This window comes from Hetaerina americana, unplaced genomic scaffold (assembly GCF_022747635.1).
Source record: "Hetaerina americana unplaced genomic scaffold, ioHetAmer1.1.p SCAF_87, whole genome shotgun sequence".
Classification (NCBI taxonomy): Eukaryota; Metazoa; Arthropoda; class Insecta; order Odonata; family Calopterygidae; genus Hetaerina; species Hetaerina americana.
In genome coordinates, this window is record NW_027287505.1 from 330,728 (window position 1) to 356,690 (window position 25,963).

Below are 25,963 nucleotides of genomic sequence, written 5' to 3' on the forward strand. Positions count from 1 at the left end.
TCACGTAACATGGTTTACCTAGCGTTGAGAGAGAGATGACCTTTGGGCACAACGGTCATTTTTCTCCCTTGTACACCAATTCGCAGTTTTGAGCCGAGGCTTCTTCCGACATCAGAAAACATAATTATTCGCACCCAGTCTGTATTTATGCTACCCGATTGGCAAGAGGACTTTTTCCGACTTGTTTCCCTTATGACCTCTGCTGTTAGTGACTCCTTTTCTCCCGCCAAAATCGTACAGATGGAAATCCCATTTAAATTTCGTTTGAAAGATTCTCTGTAATATAAATTGTAATTTTAGAATGTAAAAAAATATTTATTCAGACAATACAGTGATAAATGACACACATTCATGAGGTTAAATTTTTGATGACATGATGATAAGAGACTTAGATGCTGGAAATTGATATTTGACACACTAATCAAATATTTTTTTGGCATGAAAATTAAAATTATTATATAAAAAATATTTTCCAAGGGTATACATATGGTTGACATAATATATAATGAGTAAATGTCCCTGTGATGGAAGAGTGTATGTGCGATTTGAGAGAGTACAAGGTCTGCCCCAAAAGTTGAATGATTTATTATTTCCTGGATAGACGGACGGACGGGCGGCGGTCTCTCTGGCGGGGTTCGAGGAAGATGATTCTCAGGATAGGCTGGAGGCCAGTAACAGTTGGCTCCCAGCCTTTGCGGAGTGCGGATCGTTCGTTTGCGAAACCTCTATAATGTGACCTCGTAACACTCTGTCAGGAACCGATTATTGGAACAGCGCTACGCCATCAGTTTTGCGTGAAACTGGGCAAAATTGGGAAAGAGACTCATGTTATGCTCAAGGCAGCTTGTGGTGATAACGCCATGGGTATATCGAGTGTTTTTGTCTGGCACAAGTTGTTTCGGAGGAGGGTAGAGAAGATGTTGAAGACGCCGAAGGTTCAGGACGCGCTTTGACCTCAAAAAGTGAACAAAATATTGCCACAATGAAAGCTTTGTAAGACATGAATGGGAGATTAATTGTTTGGATGGTTTTATATGAACTTATAAACCCTAAAATGATATTAATCAACTTGTGGCAAAACCATGGGCATGAAAAAGGTGTTTGCAAAGTTGGTGCCGTGAGTGCTCTCATACGAACACAAGGAAACACGCACGCGGATCCCTGCCAAGAGCCTCTCGTCCATGTTAGTTAGGATTCAAATTTTTTCGACAAATCCCCGCTAGACTTCTTTCTCTTCCCCCACCTCAAATCCGTTCCAAAAGGACGTTACCACGGCTCGGTGGAAGCGTTACAACAGGCCGTGACGAGTGAGCTCAGCAGCATTCCGGGAACCACCTTCCAGAAGGCGTACGAGACGTGGAAAACCCAGTGGCATTGTGTTTGGACGCAGAAGGGTGCTACTTGGAAGACTTTTGAGTTAATATATCAATTTATAAAATATTTTTATTTTATCGCCTTAGTCCTACTACTTTTGGGACCAACCTTGTAACCGCGAAATTTAATTTTGCAGTTCTTGTGTAAAAAGGATTTTGTATTGAATTCAATCTATCATTATCAATACAGTGGCCTTATTAAGCATGGTGTAATGATTATAGTAATGTTATTGTCGAGTGGTAGTTTGATTGGTGAAGTTAGAAAGAAAAATCATATTTTACTCTCGTGCTAAATAATAATTTCACAAAAAAATATGCTTGATTAAAAACACAGTAGGAGCAGACTCAGTATGTGTAGAGTAAAGACCTCGATGGTGGTGCGGAAGTGGTTTGATCTGGGGGAAGGGGGGAGGCGGATACGGCGTCAGTGGATGCCTTCAAGCGGCGTATAGGAGCGGTACTGGTACAGCTCGGAGCCTCCGTAGCCGTAGAGAAGCTTCCCCTTACCGTTCTCGTCGTAGTATGGGTAGCGGTACTTTGGCCTGCAAAATGAGATGTGAAAATTAAATGACAGCGGATCATACACCAGAACTCTGGACTCGGAATCCAACGATCAAAATTCAGCTCTAGGTAGGACCTGTATGTATTTAATTACAAAAAAACTGAGTTTGGCAAGTGCTCACAGATGAAAGAACTCTTTCACAGAAATTACTACTTAGATTTCACGTTTTAGTTGTGATAAAACGCCACAATTAAAACGACTTAAACTCGTTTTAATTACCATGAAAGACGAAACCAATCATCAGAATATAACATTTTGATCATACGAATAATTAGCAGATTAGTTAAATATAATCTCATCTTGCTCGTAAAACCAAATCGTTTGATTTGCCATATTTTTTATTTATTTATTTTATTTATTCAGTATAAGTCCGAAAACAGCGCATTCTGGCCTTTACATCGAACTATTAACAACGATAACAATGATCACATTTACAAACACCCAAGCCCTAGGTGGAGGAAAACTCACCCAGGCGGGAATCGAACCCGCGACCCTTGGAATGGCAGACGATGACGTTACCCCGCCGCCACCGGGGTCGGCAGTTATACATATTGTTATACTCGTAGTAGCTACAGAAAAATTTCAATCTGAAGAACAAACTACAGTATATATTTATTCTACGCTATAATAATTTCATATTTTTCTATTCTCAATAATTAATTTTATTCAAAACTTCAAATATTTTGACATTTATTGGTAAATGGTGCTTGCATAAAGAAACGGATAAAAAAATTAAAAAACCGAAAACATAGAGATCCACGGAGCTATTTAACCTCCGTACATTATTATAAGGTAATCTACCGGTTAAAATAGGTTATTGGATTAACACATCTACCAAAAAATATTTTGTGACTCCTAACAAAACACAAAATCCAGCAACCTACTCTATATTAGGTCTCTCTTCATCTCTGAGTACTTCCTTCCTCCCTTCATCCCGTCCAACATCCCTATCCTGTTCCTTCCCTTTCCTCGTTTGCCTAACATCCTCCCCTCTATAACAGTCTTCAACATCCCACTGCCGGTCAGTATACCCTTCATCCACTTTTCCAGCCTCCATAGGATTTCTCCCAACAAACCCTTCTCTTCGCCCACCATACCAAGTACTTCCTCATTTGTTTTCTTCTCTGTCCATTTCACCTTCTCCATTCTTCTCCACACCCACATTTCAAAAGCCTCCAATCTACGTCTATCCTCCTGTTTTAATGACCACGTTTCTGCGCCATACAAAGCTACGCTCCATATCAAAGTTTTGATGAGACTTTTCTTAATATCCTTACTCAACATCCCCGTCATCAGCTCCCTCCTACTTGTGAACGCCTCTTTGCCTGGCGCAATTCTTCTCCTTACCTCCCTACTACTTCGGCCGTGTTGGTCCAAAACACTTCCGAGATACATAAACTGTTCTACCTTCTCTATTTTCCCTTCATATTTTAAGGTCTAGCTTAGCCTTTTTCTTTCAGGAAAATTGCACAACCTTTGTTTCATTAATATTGATTCTCATCCCATATCTATCGCACTGAATTACCTATTTACTCAGCAATGCTTGCAACCCCTTGGCTGACCGACAAACCAAAGCTTGGTCATCAGCAAACCTAACTGATTTTACGAATTCCCCGTCGACTATCATTCCTACTTCCAGTTCTTCCTATGTCTCTTTAATCATTTCCTCCACATATACGTTGAACAGCAACGGTGATAATGGGCAACCCTGCCTTACACCTCTTTCTAGCACTGTTCATCCGGACTCCCTGTTCCCCACTCGCACCTGAGCAGTCTGAGACATGTACAGGTTGCGGATTAGCCTCCTTTCCCTCTACTCTATTCCTATTTTCTTCAATATACTCATTAGTTTTTCCCAATTCACTCTATCAAACCCCTTTTCGAAATCTACGGAACAGGCAATTACGTTCTGATTGTATTCTATATTCCTCTCGATTAGTGTTCTACCTCCGTCTAGATATCTTCCAAATATTAATCTTCATTTGCGCCATCTTCTATCACATATTGAAAACTTATACGCCTCACGACGAGACAGGGTCGTTGGTCGTATCCACGGTGATAATAGATAGTAAAAAATAGGCGAACGGAATGGGGCAAATCATGAAACCTGTTCTTTGAGTTGTGCATCCGATGACAAATAGATTTAACGTCACTTCAGGGTATTTTATAGGGTAAACGTTTAATTCACATGAAATTACTTTTGAAATATTTTACAAGCATATTTTATACTTATTGGCCTTTAAAAAAGTCATAGTACTCAAATTATGCGTTTCTGCACCGTATTTTAACATTGATATTGACTTCTTCCATTCTTTGTAACGTTCACAAAAGCAGTTGGAATCGATGTGTTAGTGCCACAGAGCATTAAACAGGTCTGCATATTTTATGAACGTGTTTTACGTTTCACCGTATACAACTGCATTAATAATAAAATCAGTCGACTTTATTTTATATTATATCAAAAATGAAAATGCATGTGGGAATCGGTCTGACTCTCCACATAATGTTCAAGTTTACGTCTAAGTTAACAGAAATTTAATGATAGAAATACCATCAATCAAAAAGACAGGGAGAGGCAGAAGTTTTCGTAAAATAAGGCATCATCATAGTGTATGTATTTCTAATAACGAAAGTTAAATTAATAGGTTTAAGCAGGTAGTCCAGCAGCAGTCTTAAAATATGTTCGCATTGACAAAGTCAGCGCTTATTTCTATAGAAGACTATGTCTGATTAGGAGGATGAATTATTTATTAATCCTCTTATTGTTATGATTAGAAAGAAGAATAACCATGTATAGCATACATTGGGATGATTGTATGCGCTGGTTGTATCAATAAAACAAGCGTATGAATACTTCTTTCTCTCCTGCCAACCATAGGATAAGGTTACATTGCTTTCCACCCAATTCATCTATTTTTTCTGAAATGGTCAACAACAAACTTTTGCACTTTCATACATCTCTACAATCGAGATTATTGTATTCTTGCAGAAGATTTAGCCATGAGGAAGGTCCGTGGCAAGATGGTCCCCAAGGTGCTATTAGAAGGCTCCTTGTGTTTAAATCTTGCCTTGGACCACTTGGACCACTGTTGAAGTGACTCACGTTTTTTAGAATAGGTGGCTACTGGTAATGAGACATGGGTTGAGGACATAAAAACGTTATTTTCCAAAATTTAGTCTAAATCGATTTTATCCCCTTCAAAATACTCTCCATTCGTTGCCATGCGCTTACTTATTCCATCTTCTTTTCCACTTTTGAAAGTACCCTTGGAAGTCCTCGGAAGTTAGGCTTTGTAGTTTTCTCGCAGTTTCTTGCTCTATTGTGTCCACATATTCCCAGCGATGTCCCTTCTTCACATTTTTGCATTTTGAAAATAGGAAAAAGTCAGCAGGGGTGAGATCTGGCGAATAAGGAGGATGATCAAGAATTGTGATTGAATTTTTTGCCAAAAACTGGCGAACAATCAACGTTGAATGTGCCGGTGCAACAACACCTTCGACATCAAAGAAAACCAGGAGCATGACTTTGATTTGCGATCGGCTCACTTTTCATTTTTTGGTTTGATTCAATCTACTTGAATTGGATTTTTTCTTCACAGCATTATCACCGTAAACAGCTGTCAACATTTCAGTAATTTCTTGATAATTTTTAATGCACTTTACCAAAAAACTTGACGTTGATCCGTTGCTCCTTGATTTTGTGTATTTCCATTTGCGAAAACAGTAAAAACAAGGACAACGGAAACTAAAATAACTGGCACTATACGCACAGCTCGTCGATCCGCCAAGCAAAGACGGCTCACTGGGCCTCAGTTAACTAGCGCCACTAGTGGGCTATAGTCCGCGTCATGGCCACCGGATTACTTCAGGTCGCCAATGTATTGGCTAGACCTCGTAGGAGTGATGGCTTTTTCCTTGATAAATGCTGATTTTTGTTTTGGGAACGTAATCAACAATTTATTTTGCCAAATCAAAAAATTAACAGCATTTTACACCATTGGCCTTTCGACCAGCTTGACAGACTCTTAACCTGCACCCGGGCAACGCAAGGCTTAGGAGAGACAATTAATTAATGGCGCGTATTTCAAAATTACCGAGGCGCAAATTTTACGCATTGCGGATGACGTTTGATAATTATCGCCAAATACCGCCTAGCTTCACTTTTCCCCACCCCCTCCCGTTTTTTCACACACTGACGGCCGCTTTCATCCATCTCGTCAGAACACGAAACACTCGTTTCTTCAGGACACTCTCTCGAAAGAATGGGTAGGGCACGCGAGCATTTCACTCACCTCTCGAAGTATTGAAAGTTCGGCGCCTTTGGTGAAAGAGTTCCTTGGCCGTCGGTGACAACCAGTAGCAGGAACGCCACAAGCTGTCGTTGGGAAGAAGAAAAAAGAGCCATTTTTATCGTTGGTTAAAAAATCCAGGTAACTTATGAAGTAATAAAGAGGAAAATATTCCAACAATTTTTCGATAAAGTCGACTCCTTATCGTTTTCAAAAAGGTTATGTCAATAAAGATTGTACCTCTATAAATGGTATCTTTTATCACCCATGATCATGAATTTAAATCAATACAATTTCAAAACAAATACGGCCAATATCATAGCAGTTTCAGCAACGGAGTCATTAAATCGTTTTATAATTATGTGCGAGGATTTCGGAGTGGGTAAAACCATCTCGATTTCGGCTAATGAATTTGTCATACTGAAATTTTCGCACTTAGCAAATAAACAACATTTCATTAAACCAGATAACTATTTACAAATTCTATATAATTTGTAGTCATGAATTTTCGTCAAGATAGAAGTACACACAATATATTTCTAATCTTCAAATGCCTTGAAATGTAGCCGAATAATCGGAGGTAAATAAAAGTGATCGGAGGAAGTAATCGGAGGAAGTAATCGGAGGACAATTAACAGCGCAAATATGTTTCAATTGTAAAAAAGTTTTCATTTTATATTTCAAAGCATTTTGGACGATCCTGTCCACAAAGTATTTCCGGAACAAGAAAATAAATCAGGCATTGATTCACTTTGTTTAAACAAAAGAAAAGTCAGAGGATTTATGTAAAAAAATAATTATTCATCCATATCCAAAAACAGCTTCACGTTAACAGCCTTCCAAGGGCATAACTACGTCTAGATGTGAGACAAACTGAAAATGAGGGAAAGCTAAGAAAGGCTTTTAGCGAATGGCCGAAGCCTTATAATCGTGTTAGTGACGGGCAGAAAGGCTATAATCTCAGGTCTCCCCCACTCACACTCATCTCCTCATTTCTTCTTCCATCCTCACATCTATTTAAACAGTCAACGACTCAGAACTTTTTCTTCCTTTCAACTTGTTTATTCAGTGATCCTTATTGAATTACTCTCAATTTCACAGCAAAGTTCATTACTATAAAAAAAAACTGGCAAAGCACATGAAGAAAGTTGTAGGCTGTTGCAAATGGAAATATTAAAGAAAAAATAATAAGCCCTTTCCAGTACAACCCATCGGAACAAATGAAATTTCTGAATCGTTGTAAATAAGTGAAGCGTAACCACATTCTGCACAATGGAAACTTGAATAAACTTGGGAAATTCAATATTTTATCAATTCCCCGCAATCTGAATGACTTTCTTTATTTGATGACATATCTTGCACAAAAATCAAGACCGAATGACATTATGAAAGAAATCTAACTATATTAGGGCCTAGAAAAATCGTACTTAAAAATAAATATTCCCATCCCTTCCTCTTTACTCTGGTTGAAATAACGTGTTTTGTTCTAAAATATATTTAAAATTAATGCCATTCTAAAGATAGATCTCCATATTTTTTAACTATTTATTTCATCCTGCACTGAAGAAGATACATCAGTCGTCCCTCGAAGCGTTGGCAAATATTTAAAATTTTATCTGATGAAGTTCCCGAGAACAGTTCGCCATAATTACTAATAGTTCTACCGGCCACTTCTGTAGGGCCCTACACCAAATGGAAACACCATGGGTTCATTCATTTACCCGTCCATTGAGTTTCCTGTTGGAATACGCATGAGAGTTATGGACAACGATTTCGAAGGAAGGACTCGAATCCACGAACCCAAGGATCACATACTTAACCTGATCGGTATTGCTCTCTAAATTAAAATTGATTTTAAACAAATTACTAAATATACTAATTTGTGTTTTTAATAGCGATCCGTTGGCGAGAATTATATAGGGGCTTTACCAATAATTCAAAAGCAAAACAAATGTTATAAATTTGCTAAGGCCCTGAGCTTTGAAAAAACTTTTTCAATGCCATTTATTTCAAAGAAAAGAGATTGCTCTTAAGGACAATAACACAAAGAAGGGCAAAATTAACAGGAAATTTACCAACGCATAACCAATTCCATAGAAACATATTTGAAGGAACATGTGCAGGGATGAAACCAATAGGACGTCCCACAGCTGCTATCTTCAAGAACATGGAGTAGAGATGAACTTCAGAGCATAATACGTATATGCTAGCCTGAAGGAAGCAGCAGTGAATAGAGAGGCGTGGCAATTGCGACAAGATACTGCCTTTAAATTTTGTTGACGGATGACATTATCATTGCACATTACAGTCCATGAATAGATTGGTATTAGAGTAACTTTGCGAGAGCAGCTTTCATATAAGTATACACATTTTTCATGACAATATGGGAATTGACTGCATAGAAAATCCTTGAATAGCACTCAACGAAAATGTTGGGCTCTCATTTTCTGAACCTCTTTAAGTTTTTAGTGAAGTTGATAAATTGTTGGCCTTGTTGGAATTTTGATATGGCGATTACGTGAGTTGTAATAAAATATGCTGAGGGAGAGAAGAAGATTTTTCACTTATGAGTGAATTCTGTATCTTTCTTTTAATTTGTACGGGAGCTAGTCGCAGGCTTTCGACTGCCTTGTTCTTCCCTTGGGGTTAATCACATCCGTGATGCCGGAAACAACAAGGGTACCGTTCAGATCACGTAACCTTGTATTCACAGTGACCTTGGTGCAGGCCAGAGGCCGCCAATACCAATCCACCTGCCCCACCAACACGCTTCCAAATGACCGCACTGGAATCAGCTGGGGGAGGAGCTTACGCTTGGCAACAACGTCGGCTGGAGGGAAGAGAGAGGAGGCGGAAGGCGATGCACTTCCAAATGCGGAGGAAACGGGAAACGGTCGGGAGAGAGTGAACGCCAGCCGGCCGAGGAAACCAACAAGAGGGAGGGATATGCAGGCGTTGAAGTCACCAGACGCTCCCGTGAATGTACATCGAGGGTGTTCATTAAGAACTCAGGCAATGAATTACTCCATCATCTATTTAAAATCCTTTCCTGTCTCTAAAAGCTTAACTGTACGGTTTCCATCGGTCCTTTTTGGACTAAAATTATCCGAACTTTTCTATGCGGGTGAATTTTTATAAAATTATTGAAAGTCCAGGTTTTTACCAAATATTTTGTAAAGTTTTAAAAATGTTATTTTTAAAAAACCAAGCCGATGAAGGTTGGCAGGTGACAGTCCGAGGCATGTTTATCGGACAGAGAAAGAGGATTGCTTGATTTGAATTTTGCGTTTTCTTTATAACCTGATGCTTAAGTTATAGTATAGAGTATATTGTCAGCAAACTGTGCTGCCCGCTGTTAACTTAAACAGTCATTAATAAAAGTGTGCAATGAAACCACTCAGCAAACTATTTTCTTGCGATCTCGGAAATTATACGAAAAAGAGCTTCCATAATTACTGAGAAAATTACATTTGGATTGGTTCATCCATCATATCAGTAGTAAGTAATTTTTATCGTACACATTAAAAAAAATATTTAAGCTAATCAATTTATTTCTTCTTCTTTGCTCTCCTTTTTAAAGTCTACGGTAATATTATGTCATTCTTTCTAGGCCAAAATTATGCATGTGTAATGCTCTTTTCTACAGCACAGCTAATGAAATTCCTATTAGTTTACGGAATACTAGAGAAGAAGCCGAAATTAATGGAACTCATACTCACATCGATTTACCACTCGATGGTTTCAATCACAGTAAAGGGTATGCTGATCTGATTCCACGGTGCTGGAATTCCCTGTCATTACCATCAGATCTCATTGAGGCATTCCAATACTGTCCTTTTAGCCCATCATATATGATCGGTGGACAATTGCACCTCCTCCCATCGTGTGTCGATGTGCATTCCTTGACGTTTTAATCAGCCACACGCATATGGCGACAGTGGTCGCAGTTCACTCTTAGCTCTTGAGATCTCTCTTCCGTGCAATACAAAAGGCACTCTCGATTGCAACGGGATCCGATGTTGTGCGGCCTGCAGTGGTGCAATGTTGGATCTCACCGCGAGAATTAAGACCTTAATTTCTATGACAGCAATCGAGTGTGAAGTTTCAGGGAGTGCAAGAAACCAAAGACAAGACACACACCTCGGGAAAAAAATATACTTTCACCACACTCATATTGATAAGGTTTAAAAAAAAATATCAGAGCTCAGTCAAACAAAAGAAGTATTTGCTGAGAAAAAAATGTAAGCGAAATGAGGTCAAAGAAAGAGAACTTCAAGTTGCGCACTTCCATTGGTAAAGAGACAGCTAAGTAATTTCATTTCTAAGAATATTATTAGACGTTACACAAGAGAAAACTATGAGAGCAAGATGCGAAAAAATCCTCGAATGAATATAAGAGCAAACAATGGGTGTCGAGAAATGCATGGAGCAAATCAAAAGAAACACCACGGCTGGAAACAAGTTTCAATTACAGCATAAAACAAGCAGAGAGAAAGGTGTAGACCGAGAAAGCCGCGGGTGATTGGGATCGAAGAGAGTCTTAAGACAAGAAATATTATGCCTCAGAAGAATAAAAGATGGGAAACAATGTGAGAGGGGCGGAAAAATAGGGAAGGCAGTAAAGAAAGAAATGAGAAAAAATACGGAACAACTTTCCTTCGGCAACTTATGACGAGGATTTTCTCAGCACTGCGACTTTAAAGGACTTCCGAGTTTGTCGATGAAACTCAGGAGCGACCAGACTCGGTGCGAGGTGTTACATCGGTCCCTTGGTAGACAGAGTCAGTGACCTTGACGTGGAGGGCTGAGCCACGCTCCCAATGAGCGAGCGAATGAGCCAGTGTGATTCAAATCTGTTGTTTGTCCACTCACCAGGAGCAGGAAGATCGGGAAGTACCCCTGGCGCGAGGAGGGCGACGGGAAGCACGCCATGGCAGCGACAGCCAAGCACCCGGAGGGACAGCAACGGCGCGAGACACTGAGTCGGACAGCGAAGAAGGGAGGAGTGGTTTCGGCGGTGGGAACCACGACTGGAGGGGAGGGGGATCACGTGGTATGTGGACGGACCGTTTCTCCGACTTTCCCTCTTTGCGACCCACTAACCCCAAGTGCGAGTGAGTGCGGCGAGAGAGAAAGAGGGTGAAAGTGGGAGAGGGATGGGTGCGTTTGATCGCGGCGACGAAATATTTTAGGGGGGGCATGGTACCATTGTATCGAGTGTCCCGGGCTGTTAGGATCCTTCAAGGTCAAACTAATGGCGGAGGGAGACAATTGAATTGATCGATAGTACAAGGTCTGTCACAAAAGTAGTAGAACTGAGTCGATTTAAAAAATGTATTGCCAGAGTCGGTAGGGAATTGTTCCTTTTCCAAAAATTTATGACTACGCACTTTTACAAGTTTAATTCTAATTTCCAAGTGTCGTACCAGCGTTTTTTAGCATTAAGGACATATGATAAAGCTGCTGTGTCCTCAGGATTACGGATATCACGGTGAAAAACTGCATGGTCGCCAAATAAACGTATCTTACTCGTGACTACGGAGGTAAAACAGCTAATACAGCCGCAGTAATCAACCCGAATGCTGGTTTTTCATATAAATAGGGTAGAGCTCACCTCGAACCATCAAGTTCTGTACAGCATGTGATTCTCAGAGGAGATAGGAGAGCATTTAGAGGAGCCAGCTCCTTTCCCTGTGCCACCCGCAGTTTCCAAGGGAGAACTTTTATCTAAAAAATTATAACTTGGTTGATATATTGGTTCGACGAGGCATGAATCGCCCTGATTCGATTCCGGGTCCTTCGATCGGCAACCAAATTCGCAACCCTTTGCGCTAGTACGCTGCCAATGCCGACAAAAGACTAACTACTCATCATTTTGAATGCCAAATGCCAAAGATGAACAAAACTGTTAGGCACAGATCTGATCGCATTGTCTTTATGGTTGTATTGTCGAAAAATTTAACACCCCGCCCCTCGTGCATTCCAGCAATTATTCCCTGCTCGGGAGTTCCTACACCCATTTACCCTCCTCCCCCCCTCTCCTTTCCCCCCACTCTCCTTTCCCTCACCCCCACTCTCCTTTCCCTCACCCACTCCAACACTTAGTGTCGGATGACGTTGTTCAACAATGAAACCTAGGTTGCGACAAATCATTTTCCTTTCGAATAAACGAAGTCAGTTTTTTTATAAACGCGAATAGCAAATGCTAACCTCGTCCCTTCGACTCGCTGCAAATAAGTAACACCAAATTTCCTCACAAAACTCCCCAAGCCAACGAAAGGTTCGGGAAAGCACGCCATCGTGGGTGCCTCGACATGGGCTTGGTGTTATAATTTCACCAAATCGTTGCCAAACACCATCAAACCCTATAAGCAAATATTACGTTCGCCTTTTCTTGAGAATATCAGCAATTAGCTAATAAATACATATTTTGTGACTCCTAACAAAACACAAAATCAAGCATCCTACTCTACTTCAAGTCCCTCTTCATCTCTGAGTACTTTATTCCTCCATTCATCCACTCCAACATCCCTATCCTGTTCCTTCCCTTTCCTCTTTTGCCCAACATTCTACCCTCTATCACAGTCTTCAACATCCCACTGCCGGTCAACACCCCCTTTATCAACTTTTCCTGCCTCCATAGGATTTCTCCCAACAAACCCCTCTCTTCGCCCACAATACCAAGTACTTCCTCATTTGTTTTCCTCTCTGTCCATTTTACCTCATCCATTCTTCTCCACACCCACATTTCAAAAGCCTCCAGTCTACGTCTATCCTCCTGCTTCAATGCCCACGTTTCCGCGCCGTACATAGCTACGCTCTATGTCAACGTTTTTACGAGTATTTTCTTGATATCCTTACTCAACGTCCTGGTCATCAATTCCCTCCTAGTGAATGCCTTTTTGCCTAGCGCAGTTCTTCTCCTTACGTCCATACTACTTTGACCGTGATGGTCCAAAACACTTCCAAGATACGTAAACTGTTCTACCTTCTCTATTTTTCCCTTCATATTTTAAGGTCTAGCTTAGCCTTTTTCTTTCTGGAAAATTGCGCAACCTTTGTTTCATTAATATTGATTCTCATCCCATATCTATCGCACTGAATTTCCAATTCACTCAGCAATGCTTGCAACCCCTTGGCTGACTGACAAACTAAAGCTTGGTCATCAGCGAACCTAACTGATTTTACGAATTCCCCGTCGACTCTCATTCCTACTTCCAGTTCTTCCCATGGCTCTTTAATCATTTCCTCTCCATACAGGTTGAACAGCAACGGTGATAATGGGCAACCCTGCCTTACACCTCTTCCTAACACTGCCCATCCGGACTCCCCATTCCCCACTCGCACCTGAGCAGTCTGATACATGTACAGGTTGCGGATTAGCCTCCTTTCCCCCCAATCTATTTCTATTTTCCTCAATATACTCATTAGTTTTTCCCAATCCACTCTATCGAATGCTTTTTCGAAATCTACGAAACAGGCAAACACCTCCTGGTTGTGTTCTATATTCCTCTCGAATAATAATATAATTACTGCAATGGCATCACGTGTACCTCTCCCCTTCCTAAACTCAAACTGGTCATTCCCTAAGTAATCATTTGCCCTACTCTCTATCCTTTTGCTTATGATCCTGAGAATAACTTTAGCTGCGTGGGATATCAAACTTATTGTCCTGTAGTCCTCACATGATGTAGCCTTTACCCTTTTCAGAATAGGAAAAACGGCCTCATTCAGTTTCATCTCCCTTAATGCCCTTCCTATCTCACCGGGGAGTATGCTTGGACCTATGCTATCTCCCTCTACGTCATGTTCTTTTTCAATGCCTAACTTTGTTGGTCCTAGTTCTTTACTATACAGTTCTTCTATATATTCCTTTCATCTCTCTTGGATCTTCCCTGCGTCAACTATTATCTAACCCGCCTTATCTCTAACTGTTATTATAGATCTCCCTTTCTTACTTCCCGATAAATATTTAACGTTGCTGTACCGCGTACCAATTTCACCCTTCCTCTGCAAACTTTCCATATCCTCACACTGCGTCTTCCACCATGCTTCTTTTGCCTTATTTGTTGCCCGCCTCAATTTCTTATTCAATTCTTTGTACTTCATTTTGCCTAATTCTGTATTTATATTCTTCCATTTTCGCCGCTCATCCATCTTTGTAATCATCTCATCCGTGATCCATGGTTTCCTAGTCCTTTTAGCGTTAACGGTTCCAATAGTGTCTTTTGCGGCTTTAGACAACCCTTTCTTGATCATTTCCCATTTTTCTTCGATAGTACTTAGCTCTTTACCGTCCTCCATGATTTTCTCTACCGCCTGTTTGTATTCCTTCCTTTTCAACCCATTTAATGCTTCTACATTCCATTTTCTAACTCGCCGCCCCTGCCTTATCTTTTTGAAACGTACGCTACATTTCATAACAACTAAATTGTGGTCTGAGTCCGCATCCGCTCCCGGGAAGCTGTGCGAATTTATCACACTGTTCCTAAACCTGTGTCTAACCAGGATATAATCTAGCTGATATCTTCCCGAGTCACCTGGCATTTTCCATGTATACCTGCGTCTTTTGTGGTGTCTAAACCAAGTGTTGGTGATGACTAACCCCTGTCTCCTGCAGAACTCAACTGCTTTCTCCCCGCGGTCATTCCTCGTGCCTAAACCGTAGTCGCCCACCTCATCACCATCTCTTCCTTCGCCTACCATCGCATTCCAATCCCCCATCACTATCAAATGTTTCCCTGCAGGAACACACGCGATCATGTCCTCTAACTGATCGTATATCCTATCGACCTCTTCTTCCTTATGGTTGCTCGGTGGCATGTATACCTGAATAATAACTAAGTTCGTCGGTTCTGCTTTTATCTCCACTATTAGTATTCTATCCGTTACCTGCTCTATGTTGACTACGCTTCTTCCTACCTCTTCATTTAATACTATGGTAACCCCTCGTTGGCTCTCGTCCCCACCCCTGTATATTATTCTATAAATCACTCCAGTTATCCCCGCTATCCTTCCATCTCACCTCGCATAGACCTAAAATATCTATTTTTCCCCTTTCCATCTCTCGCTTAATATTTTCAAATTTTTCTGTCCTCATTATTGTCCTAACATTCCACGTTCCTAATCTAACTAATTTGATCTTCTTCTCCTTCGTTCTCTGTCCTGCTGCTGCTGGTTTTCCCGTGCAAGGGTTTCGTGGGATTACGACCTCGGAAGCCTTGATTCCCCGCTGCCGGGCACGACACACGGCCGATTGGGCCGAGCCCCGTAGTTACCAGGACTCTAAGTCTCTGTTTTGTCCATCATTTAAATCTTCGGAATGATAATTGAGGTGGTTTCCCGTTGCCTTCCTCAATTGTGTTTTTAACGTGACACCATCACTTACTGGCCGCCCCACTGGGGTCAGACGCCATTGCAGCCGCCTCACTGAGGAACAGACGCTGCGTGGACTACCTTTCGTCTGGCTTCTAACCTTCGACCTTTCTGGCATGGGTGACCCTACCAGGAGCAATTATTATTACTCCCTCCAGCACAGCTCTAGGGGTCATCGGAACGCACAAGGCCTTCCACCAAGTCAAGGTTGTAGTCCGGGGAGGGAATATCAGCAATATGAAAGCTAAAATAAAGCATTAACACTTTTCATTCAATATGAAATATGTTTTTCCGGCTGAAACCTAAAAGAAAACATAGCATTCATCATCTTTTTTTTTGCTGAGATTATTGTTTGGTAGTTACACTTAGGCGGCTCGATACAACTTGTAAATGGACCTTACATTCAAATTAATCACTCTTATCTCCACATGCTTTCTACCTCTGTTTATTCCGTCCAACATGTCTCTTGCTTTTCCCTATTTCGCTTATCCAACGTTCTCCCCTCCATATCACAGCCTTCGTAATTACATTGGCATGCAATTAGACCTACTCTTCCTGCCGTCATTCGAATTTCTCCAGAAAAGAAATTCCATTCCTCTGATGCATCCAGCACATCTTAGACTCTTTTCCCTTCCGACTTACTTTCTGCATATTTCTCCATTCGTATGAATCGAGAGCCTCAAACCTACGTACACGTCGAACCTTGCAATACTGCCCTCCGTATCAAACTCTCCGCTTATCTTTACTCACGTATTTGCTAAAAAGGGTTCCCATCATCAGTGCATGCCTTAGATATATATCTTTCACTAAAATACAGGGTGCGGCAACATAACTTCCTTTTTTGAAAGCGTTTTGTAGCCTAAAAAAAGGATGTTATGTTGCCACACCATCTTCTCCTAATTTTCTTTTTTAACTCCATTTTCATCCAAAGACTGCTCACCTAAACGTAAGTTTCTCCTATTCATACCTTTAATGCTGCACTTAGACTTAGATAAAATCTAGAGTATCTATTTTCCTTTATAGCGATTAACTTCATCCAATATTTTTCACTAAAATCCAATAATGCAAAAAATAACTCAGCGAAGAATGATGTGTTCTTTAATTAGAAATAAAATTTGTTAAATATAGCCTCGTCATTGAATAAGATCGCCGACTAATCTCATCCCAACCTCCCGCACTTCCCATCTCTTTCGAACCACATCCTACTGGTGCAAAATCAGAGATACTCACGGCCAACCAAGCGTGACTCCATCGCCATCCCAATTTAATTACCAGTAATGAGCAGTACTCTGCCGAATGACTTATTGCAATTCACCAGGCAAGTAGAGTCCCCTGACTATGTACATTCCAGATAACTTGTGGAATAGCTCGAGAACATTTAACCCGTTAATGTAACAAAAAATTCGGAACGATCAATATGGCCATGTTAATAGTGATAATTTTCTAGATGGAAACAACTAGCTTTGCTGTTATTCCGGTTATTAGTATTCTCATTCCGCTTGGTATCGCAAAGTGCATTCGAGAAAACAATCACGGAAGATATTGGGCAGGAAAAGGATAAAAAGTTAAATAAAATGAAGAAAGAGACATGGATAATTATTTCTGGATGTACGCAATCGTAAGACAATGCTCTCTGGTGCCCAAAGGTAACGTCAAGGGTTTAACGTGTAATTGCAATGCGTGGGAAACCGTGGCACAAGTTTGCAATCCATCATTTATGTTTGGTAAAAAGGGTGGCGAGAGATTTGTCCGGAGCGGCCAATTGGGAGGAAAATAATGGTGAGGGGGGGAAGGTGAGGGGTGTTACGCGGTCGAAGGCACGTAAAGACCGCATACACCCCTCGCTCCTTCCTGGAGTGAATTGGTGACGACGCGTCGCCGTGGTGACCGCGGGAGAAACCCATCTCGACGCGGTGTCGATCGGCGAGACGGCGAGATACTCTCCCGTCGCCAACCCAATGCAAAGCTGTCGCAACGGTGACGCCATTCCAACTGCCTTTCACACGGAAGGCAGACACACGGGAATACGCGTGTTGTGACTCAGGAGATAATGGAGTGAAGCGATGCTCGGATAAGTCGACGAGAGGCCGGTAGAATTATTGTCGTTAAACCCTGTTTTTATCATGTATTTTATTCCAAATCTGTAATATTATTTAACAAGGTGGAAAATTGTTTTTTGGAAGAAGTTACTCGTGCGGGGACGTTAAGTGAGGAGGTTAAGAAAAGACTCGTTCATGGATTGGTGAGGAATGCGGTTTTGTACGACGTGGAAACGTGGTCGTTCGAGCAGGAGGATAGACGTAGGTTGGAGGCTTTTGAGAGATGTGGGTGTGGAGAAGTATGGAGAAGGTGAAGTGGACAGAACGGAAAACAAACGAGAAAGTACTTGGTATGGCGGGGGAGGAGAGGGAATGGGGGCTAACCATGTTTTACTCGTAATACATGTAGGCATGTTGCATGATTGGTGTTCGGTCGCCCCCTTTCCACGCGGTTTTTGGTGTATCGCGGGGTGTCAGGTGCATGAAGACAGAAGAAACACGTGTAGCATAACACTATCAATGGAACCTAAACGTTAGCTGGCGAGCGCATTACTCGCGTTCACACCACCTAATCGGCTGGCTTCATTCATCTTAATTTATGAACCAATGAATTTGTTAGTTTACGAATAATTATATTAGTACAATCGCATTCCTACTGGATTGGAGAGGGCTTGATAGCGACTAGTGTGACCGTAAACCATGATTTTGTAATGGAGAGAAGTTTAAATTCAAATGCCTACAAGTACATGATAACGGCGTCTAAGAAATATACTCAAAGCTCCATCAAGTCCTTAGTATAATGGTTTCTACTAATTTACTCTATGACCAACGAATGCCAGACGATCAAGTGTTGATCATTAAATACGAGGGTCATTCAATAAGTAGAGACACAAATGCTCTCATTTTCAAATTATTTAATGAATATATATCCTTTTTTCAGGGATTTAAGTCAGGGGGAATATTGGGATATGAGCTCTGATCAACTGTTCGATTATTTTATGCCAACATAGCCTCAAAATATACAGTTCACCATGATAAGTCCACTAGAAGATTTTGGCTTAGAAGAGCACCGCTCTGTCATTAGATTTTTAGGGCGCAGAAGGATTGAAACCTGAGTGCAATACTTTCTAGAATGTTGAAGCAATACGGGAAACGTTGTATGAACCGCGCGAATGTTTACAAGTGGGTCGATCGTCCGAAACAAGAGTGGGTGATGAACCTATGAAGTGGACATCCAGTCGAAGATTCCGGTTCTTCGTTGGAATCCAAGAACGATGGGCTTATTATGATAACAGAAGAATAACTGAAATGAAACGATAGATGAGGAAGTTAAAGTAAGTGTCGGAACTGTTCACAATATCATTCATAACCATTTAAATTACAGAAAAACGTGTGCGAGATGGGTTCCCAGAGGCAGCGTACTGATGCTTACGGATGCCGATAAAGAATCGAGAGTTTCCATTAGTCTAAAGACGTAAAGCAACAAAGTTTGATTGAAGGAGACGCATTTTTTTGAAAGAATAATGACTTGCAACGAGGACTAGATCCATAACTACGATCCTGAGGCCAAAAGAAAAGAGTATGAAGTGAAAACACACCAGCTCTCCCGGTGTATTCTTCTAGTGGACGGGGCATGGTCAACTGAAGATTTTTAGGTTATGTTGGCATAAAATAATCGAACAGCTGATCAGAGCTCATCCCAAGGTTGCCAATTAGCTCCAATGAAAAAATGGTAAAAATTAATTGAACAGTTTTAAAATGAGATAAATTATCTCTTTACTTATTGAATGACCATCGTATAGTACATTATATTGACCGCATGAAAACATAATATGAGAGCGTATTCCCCTTCCACGCTCACCTCTCTCTCTCTCACTGGCTGCGGAGGTGCTGACGGTTGACATCGGGGCCGGCGCCCTCGCCCTTGCCCTGCCTCTCGATCAGCTTAACCCCCTGCGGCCCGTTGAGGCGAACGAACTCCTTGCGCCACTCGGCGCCCGCCTCGGGGTCGAAGTGGTGGGCCTGCTTCCGAAGGATCAGTGGATCCCCGAAGACGGTGTCCCGGAGGTAGGTGACGAAGGAGGGGGCGGCGCTGGTGGGCCCAGGGCCGGCAGCCAGCAGCATCAGGAGCAGGGACACCTGGCGAGGGGGACGACGGAGGAATGAGTCCTCAAGTCAGTCAATCATTTGCCGCAAGGCGCCACGCCTCTAACCGATTTCGATCTCAAACCCACCGCGGGTTTCCGGAAACAGCGAAAATCCCAACTTCTGCTATCTTACGACGCACAAAAATGTTAGTTTTCCTTCTAAGTCAGCCATATGAACCTGCCCAGGCATTTTGTCTCCATGCCTGTCTACAAAAAAATCTTTTCGGAACCACTAGATCCATACAAATAGTCAGCTTATATTTATGTGTAAAAAACCCATAAATGTATATATATATATATATATATATATATATATATATATATATATATATAACCATAAACACAGTAATCAACTCGAAGGTCGGTTTGGTAGGTGATGGTTGAGTTCACCCAGTGCTTAGCCCGACGGCGTGTGAAATCCACACATCAGGGTAGGGGGGCCAGTTCCTTTCCCCGTGCCGGTTATGATAAAAAATAATTTACATATTGAAATTAAAGCATGGATTTCTTCATAAAGCATACCAGCTTTATTTTCCAATTAGAATATAAAGAGCCACTTGGTGAATTTAATATTGCAAGTGTCCATACAAAACATTTGATTTTTTATACCATCGTAACACTCTCTCCCTGTCTCTAAATTTTTCCATATAATTTCAAATTCTCTGAACGTATGCGACTGATTGCGAATGCATAGACAGGGCAGCGGAACCGCAGGGGACCTCGGATTTCACCCAATCGCGTCCGTCCCTGACCAAGTTCATCATAAAGTATGCATTTCATCGAGTTGGATTTTCTGATGCATCAACAACGAGGTTTGCATTTTCTTCACTATTTCTTTGAACCTACTCAAGAATTACAAATTGCCATTCAGAACTTAAAGAGTAGATCCAAAAAAAATTAGATGTCACAGTTTTAGCCGGCATAAATTCCATTAATTGTGAGCCGGAGTTGAATTTTCGTGGGAGAAAATTAGCATTATACTGTTCTTTGATTAGCCTTAAATACGGTCATAGAAATAAAGAATATATATATTTAGAATATTTTTCAATGCAAGTAGTCATATCTGGAATCCCCTGTCGTGTTCTGCAAGACGAATTCGCAGACTCTCCTCAGGCGGAGATTTCAACGCGAGGTTTTACTATACGAGGATAAGAATGGCAATGAGAATATACGAGTTCCTGAGTGAATCAGCGCGCATTTAAATGAATTATGCACTCATGATAAAACACGTCGGCATTAACTGTCGGTGCAGTGGTCTCTCTCTCTCTCTCTCATAAGCAGCCATTAAAATATGAGTCAAGTCACCAAAGACGAATGTGTGGTCGATCATTACCCTTCCCGCATCACGAACTGAATCAGCGCATACAAAAGTCGCTTGTTAACTTTTTCTGAGGAAGATACTATCAGAAAATCCTTATTGCTCCCATTCCTGAATTTCCTGCCCTGGCGGGTCAGCCACCACCTCCCCATCGACTAGATCCTATTTCTCTCACTCCTTGGGGAACAGATATATATTTATATATTTCCAAAGAAACTGCGGGAGATGCCGCAACAGTAACTTTTAACGGAGTCATATTCTAATGTGTATTTCAATGCAACAATTTCAGAGCGCAAAAATCATTTGCCTTGACTGGAATTCGAACCCAGATCCCTCAATATCCGGTCGAGTGCTTTACCCAGATAAGCTATCGAGGCGTCCTCTTTAACTCTGAAATTTTGGGGCTTTTAAAGGAATAAGATGCTGTCACGAAATACCGTACATACAATGTCACAGGCATTCGTAGTCGTGCGCGACGCGCCACAGTCCACGAGGTTAAAGCCAACTTTCAAATACTTAGGCTGTTTATACATTGACAAATTTCCAAAGAAACTGCGGGAGATGCCGCAACAGTAACTTTTAACGGAGTCATCCGCTTATGTGCATTTCAATGCAACAATTTCAGAGTAAAAATCATTCGCCCAAAATTTCAGAGTGTAAGAGGACGCCTCGATAGCTTAATTGGCTAAAGCACTCGACCGGATATTGAGGGATCTGGGTTCGAATCCCAGTCAAGGCGACGTATATATATTATATATTTATTTATTTATATTTATATATATATTTATTTATATTTAAATATATATATAGTACTTTTCGAAAATCACAAGCAATTATAGGCCCCATAATCCTTTGAATCAACCCTACCGTTTGATATATACAGATAGAGAATTGACACAAATTCAATAACACAAGTAAATATCTATGCAAGCCTCATTTAGGCTAGGCGGTGGTTAAGTTTTCCCCCAACATTTGTATTCATCAACAATTACAAGTCACCAAGAAAGTAGAGGTAAGTTTATCATTCATTCATTCATGATCAGTTCCTTGAACGGAGAGGTATACCTGGGCTCGTTATACTTCAGATACGGAAAATTAACTAGTCTCGATACCTCCATAGCAAGAGTCCTCGAACAATGTTTCCAAGACAACATTTTATAATATTAGTCCCCGAAACAATCTCTCCAAGTGAGTGACAATGTTTTTCAAAAAGAGATAATGAAATCCATTTTCGAAATGGCGTTCCGGTGATTGAAATTGACAACTGGCATCCGATCGAACACTTGCCACGGTGAGCAATAACCTAAGCCACTCATGAACGAGAGACTGCGTGACATTACTGAGTGGATGATGTTAGGTGGGCAAAGCGATCCCCGCACAAACTTTTGACAAAATGTTCCATACAAAGCATAATACGAACAAACACTATCATACTACGTGCTACTTACCACGCAAAATGCAGCGCCGTTTCGCATTCCAGCGAACTTCATGCTGCGTGTGGAGTTAATGGTTAAAATGCGGGAGAAGACAGCAATACTCTCCGAAACGGCGGGGGGAGGGGAGGCATCCCTCCCACTCCTGAAGACGGTGTAGTAAGGAGGGAGAGGAAGGGGGGGAAGGGGCAAAGGAGACTTTCACTTGTCGAATGACGACACGCAGCAGCGCTGCGCAACGAAAAGTGAAAATCCGTCACGGGCACACGAAACAAGCCGGACTATACCCCACAGTATAACGGGCCCTGAGGTCCCGTCCGATCCCCGATCTAGAGCAGCATCCCAGACAGGCCAACACAGGGACTCCTCCCCTTTCAAAAGCTGAGGTGTCAGGAGATTCGCTCGAGGAGATCATTGAACTCGCCGGCAAGGACGACTGCTTAGCACACCCAACCTAACGACGCCTGTTCAAAAACTTTAGTTATTACAAAAAACATATTATTATTATATTTTTATAAGATAATCTACCGGTCAAAGTAGGTTTTTGAATGGACACATCTACCAAATACATATTTTGTGACTCCAAACAAAACACAAAATCCAGCAACCTACTTTATATCAGTCCCCTCTCCATCTGTGAGTACTTCCTTCCTGCCTTTACCTTGTCCAACATCCCTATTCTGTTCCTGCTCTTTCCTCGTTTGTCTAACATTCTCCCCTCTTTCACAGTCTTCAACATCCCACTCCCGATTAATACGCGCTTCATACATTTCTCTTACCTCCATAGGATTACTCCCAACAAACCCCTCTCTGCGCCCACCATACCAAGTACATCCTCATTTGCTTTCCATCAATTTTACCTTCTCCATTCTTCTCCACATCTCAAAAGCCTCCAAGCTATGTCTATCCTCCTGTTTCAATGACCAAGTTTCTGCGCCATACATAGCTATGCTCCATATCAAAGTTTTTAAGAGTGGTCTCTTAATATCCTTACTCAATGTCCCTGTCATCAACTCCCTCCTTCTTGTGAAAGCCTCTTTGCCCAGCGCAATTCTTCTCCTAACTTCTCTACTACTTGGACCGTGTTGGTCCAAAACACTTCCGAGATACGTAAACTGTTCTACCTGCTCTAGTTTTTGCCCTCCTATTTTAATGTTTAGCTTAGCCTTTTTCTTTCTGGTAAATCTCATAACCTTTGTTTTATTAATATTGATTTTCATCCAATATATGTCGCTATGAATTTTCTATTCACCCAGCACTGCTTGCAACCCCTTGGCTGACTGACAAACTAAAGCTTGGTCATCAGCAAACCTAATTGATTTTACGAATTCCCCGCCCACTTTCATTCCTACCTCCGGTTCTCTCCATGCCTCTTTAATCATTTCCTCCACATATACGTTGAACAGCAACGGTGATATTGGGCAACACTGCCTTACTCCTCTTCCTAACACTGCCCAACCGGACTCCCCGTTACCCACTCGCACTTGAGCAGTCTGAGACATGTACAGGTTGCGGATTAGTCTCCTTTCTATCCAGTGTATTCCTATTTTCTTCAATATATTCATTAGTTTTTCCCGATTTATTCTATCAAACGCTTTTTCGAAATCTACGAAAAAGGCAAATACCTCCTGGTTGTGCTCTATATTCCCCTCGATTAATTATCTCATTACTGCAATGGCATCACGCGTACCTCTCCCCTTCCTAAACTCAAACTGGTCATCCCCTAAGTAATCATTTGCCCTACTATCTATCCTTTTGTTTATGATCCTGAGAATAACTTTAGTTGCGTGGCATATCAAACTTATTGTCCTGTAGTCCTCACATGATATAGCCTTTACCTTTTTCGGAATAGGAACTAAAACTGATCTCACAAAGTCTTTGGGCCAGATTCCTTCCTCTTAGATACTACGAATCAGTCCATATAGCCTCTTCCTCCCACATTTTTCTAAACCTTTTAGTAGTTCCGCCGGAATTTTATCCACCCCCACGGCCTTATTTAGTTTCATCTCCCTTAATGCCCTTTCTGTCTCCAAAAAAACCTACTTCGCTGACAAATTCTTGGTCAGGGTTTCCTTCAATAAGAACTCCTACCTAACTTATTCATTTATTCCCACGGTGATTCCACTTCTTGAAACAGCCCTGGAACGCTTCTTCTGGAATGTTCATAAACTCCTCCGTCGAATTTTTCTCTGCCTCTGGAATGGTGGCAGATCTTTTTCTTTTGAGCGAGCTTTTCAGCTTGGGAAACAGGAAAAAGAGGCCAGGCCTGGTGAGTTGGGAGGGTGGGGGAGCACAGCGGTCTTATTTTTGGCTAAAAACTCACGAGTCCTGAGAAACGAATGAGCCAGTACGTTGTTGTGGTGAAAAAAACAACCGTCGCTCCTCCAAAGTTCGGGCTGTTTTCGCCTGATTTCTCCTTTAGGCGTTTAATAACCCCCAGGTAGTACTCTGTGTTGACTGTCCGGTCTTAAGGTAGGCATTCGTGATGCACAGCACCCTTTGCATCGAAAAAAAAACATCACATTGACATTTCAACAAATTAGTTGGCCTTTTTTGGGGGGGCGATGTTTCGACAATCCATCGTGAAGATAGCACTTCTTTTACGATGTCATATCCATCACTCATCACCTGCTATTGTCCAGAGCAAGACTGTTTCATCCACTTCATCCCGATCAAACAGTTACTGATAGACTTGAACCAGATGTTGTTTCTGGTCTGCTGTCATCAAGACAAGGCACGAATTTGGCGGCGACTCGATGCATGCTCAATTTTTTGGTCAGTATTACATACTAATCGAGATGCCACTCTCTTCGGCAAGTTCCCTGAAAGTCAAACGTCGATTTGCAAGAACGAGATCGTGCACTTTTCTCGATTTGGGTTTCATCAGTCGACGTTGATGGTCTTCCAGAACGCTCTTCCGCTGATTGCCGCCCCTTTTCGAACCGTGTTAACCACTCATAGCACGCAGTACGTTTCATATCATCCTCACCATTAGCCTAGGTAATAAACTCAACGGTTACCGTGAAGGATTTGCCGAGTTTCACGCAGAATTTCACAAAACAACGCAGCTCCTTCAAAGAGCTCATTTCCGCTGATCCGATTTTTCACCAAACTCCACGAAAACCCTTTCATATAAATGGCCTTAACTAATCAACAAGCAAGATATCAACAAAGCGGTTGGAGGCGATTATTTGGAAAGTTTCAGCGCACACAAGGCCTCCTGGCGGATAGAAAAATAAGCAAATTGAGGCACACTATTCAAAAAGTTCGAAAACCTTTTGAACATACCTCTATTGCGGTGAATTAAACAAATAAATTTAGTTTAAAAATTCACCTGAATATCTGACTCAGTCCATCTACTCCCTACAGAGAAAGCTCCTCAACAGTGATGCACCAAAAACTATGATTTAAGGCTCCGAGAGCATAT

General features: G+C 41.5%; 1 protein-coding gene across 2 annotated transcripts; it reads right to left on the reverse strand.

Annotated features, from left to right (window-relative positions):
- Positions 1–300: 300 nt before the first annotated feature.
- Positions 301–22,684, reverse strand: LOC139698481 (uncharacterized). 2 transcript variants are annotated; one of them, XM_071597358.1, is made up of 4 exons: positions 22,552–22,684; positions 19,500–19,777; positions 6,228–6,310; positions 1,893–1,915 (listed from the first exon to the last, which is right to left on the reverse strand). In XM_071597358.1, the coding sequence occupies exons 1-2, from the start codon at positions 22,591–22,593 to the stop codon at positions 19,511–19,513; spliced, it is 309 nt and encodes a 102-aa protein (XP_071453459.1). In that variant the 5' UTR covers positions 22,594–22,684; the 3' UTR covers positions 1,893–1,915; positions 6,228–6,310; positions 19,500–19,510. The 2 variants fall into 2 exon arrangements, with proteins under 2 accessions (XP_071453460.1, XP_071453459.1); XM_071597359.1 differs by lacking the exon at positions 19,500–19,777 and having other exon boundaries at positions 301–1,915; positions 22,552–22,588.
- Between the last annotated feature and the right edge of the window lie 3,279 nt (positions 22,685–25,963).

What these genes read in the sequence shown, in the direction of transcription:
- LOC139698481 (XM_071597358.1), bottom strand. Translation starts at nt 22,593, where the DNA reads ATGAAGTTCGCTGGAATGCGAAACGGCGCTGCATTTTGCGTG. An exon ending in ACGGCGCTGCATTTTGCGTG is followed by an intron (nt 19,778 to 22,551) that starts GTAAGTAGCACG and finishes CCCCCTCGCCAG; the next exon opens with GTGTCCCTGCTCCTGATGCT.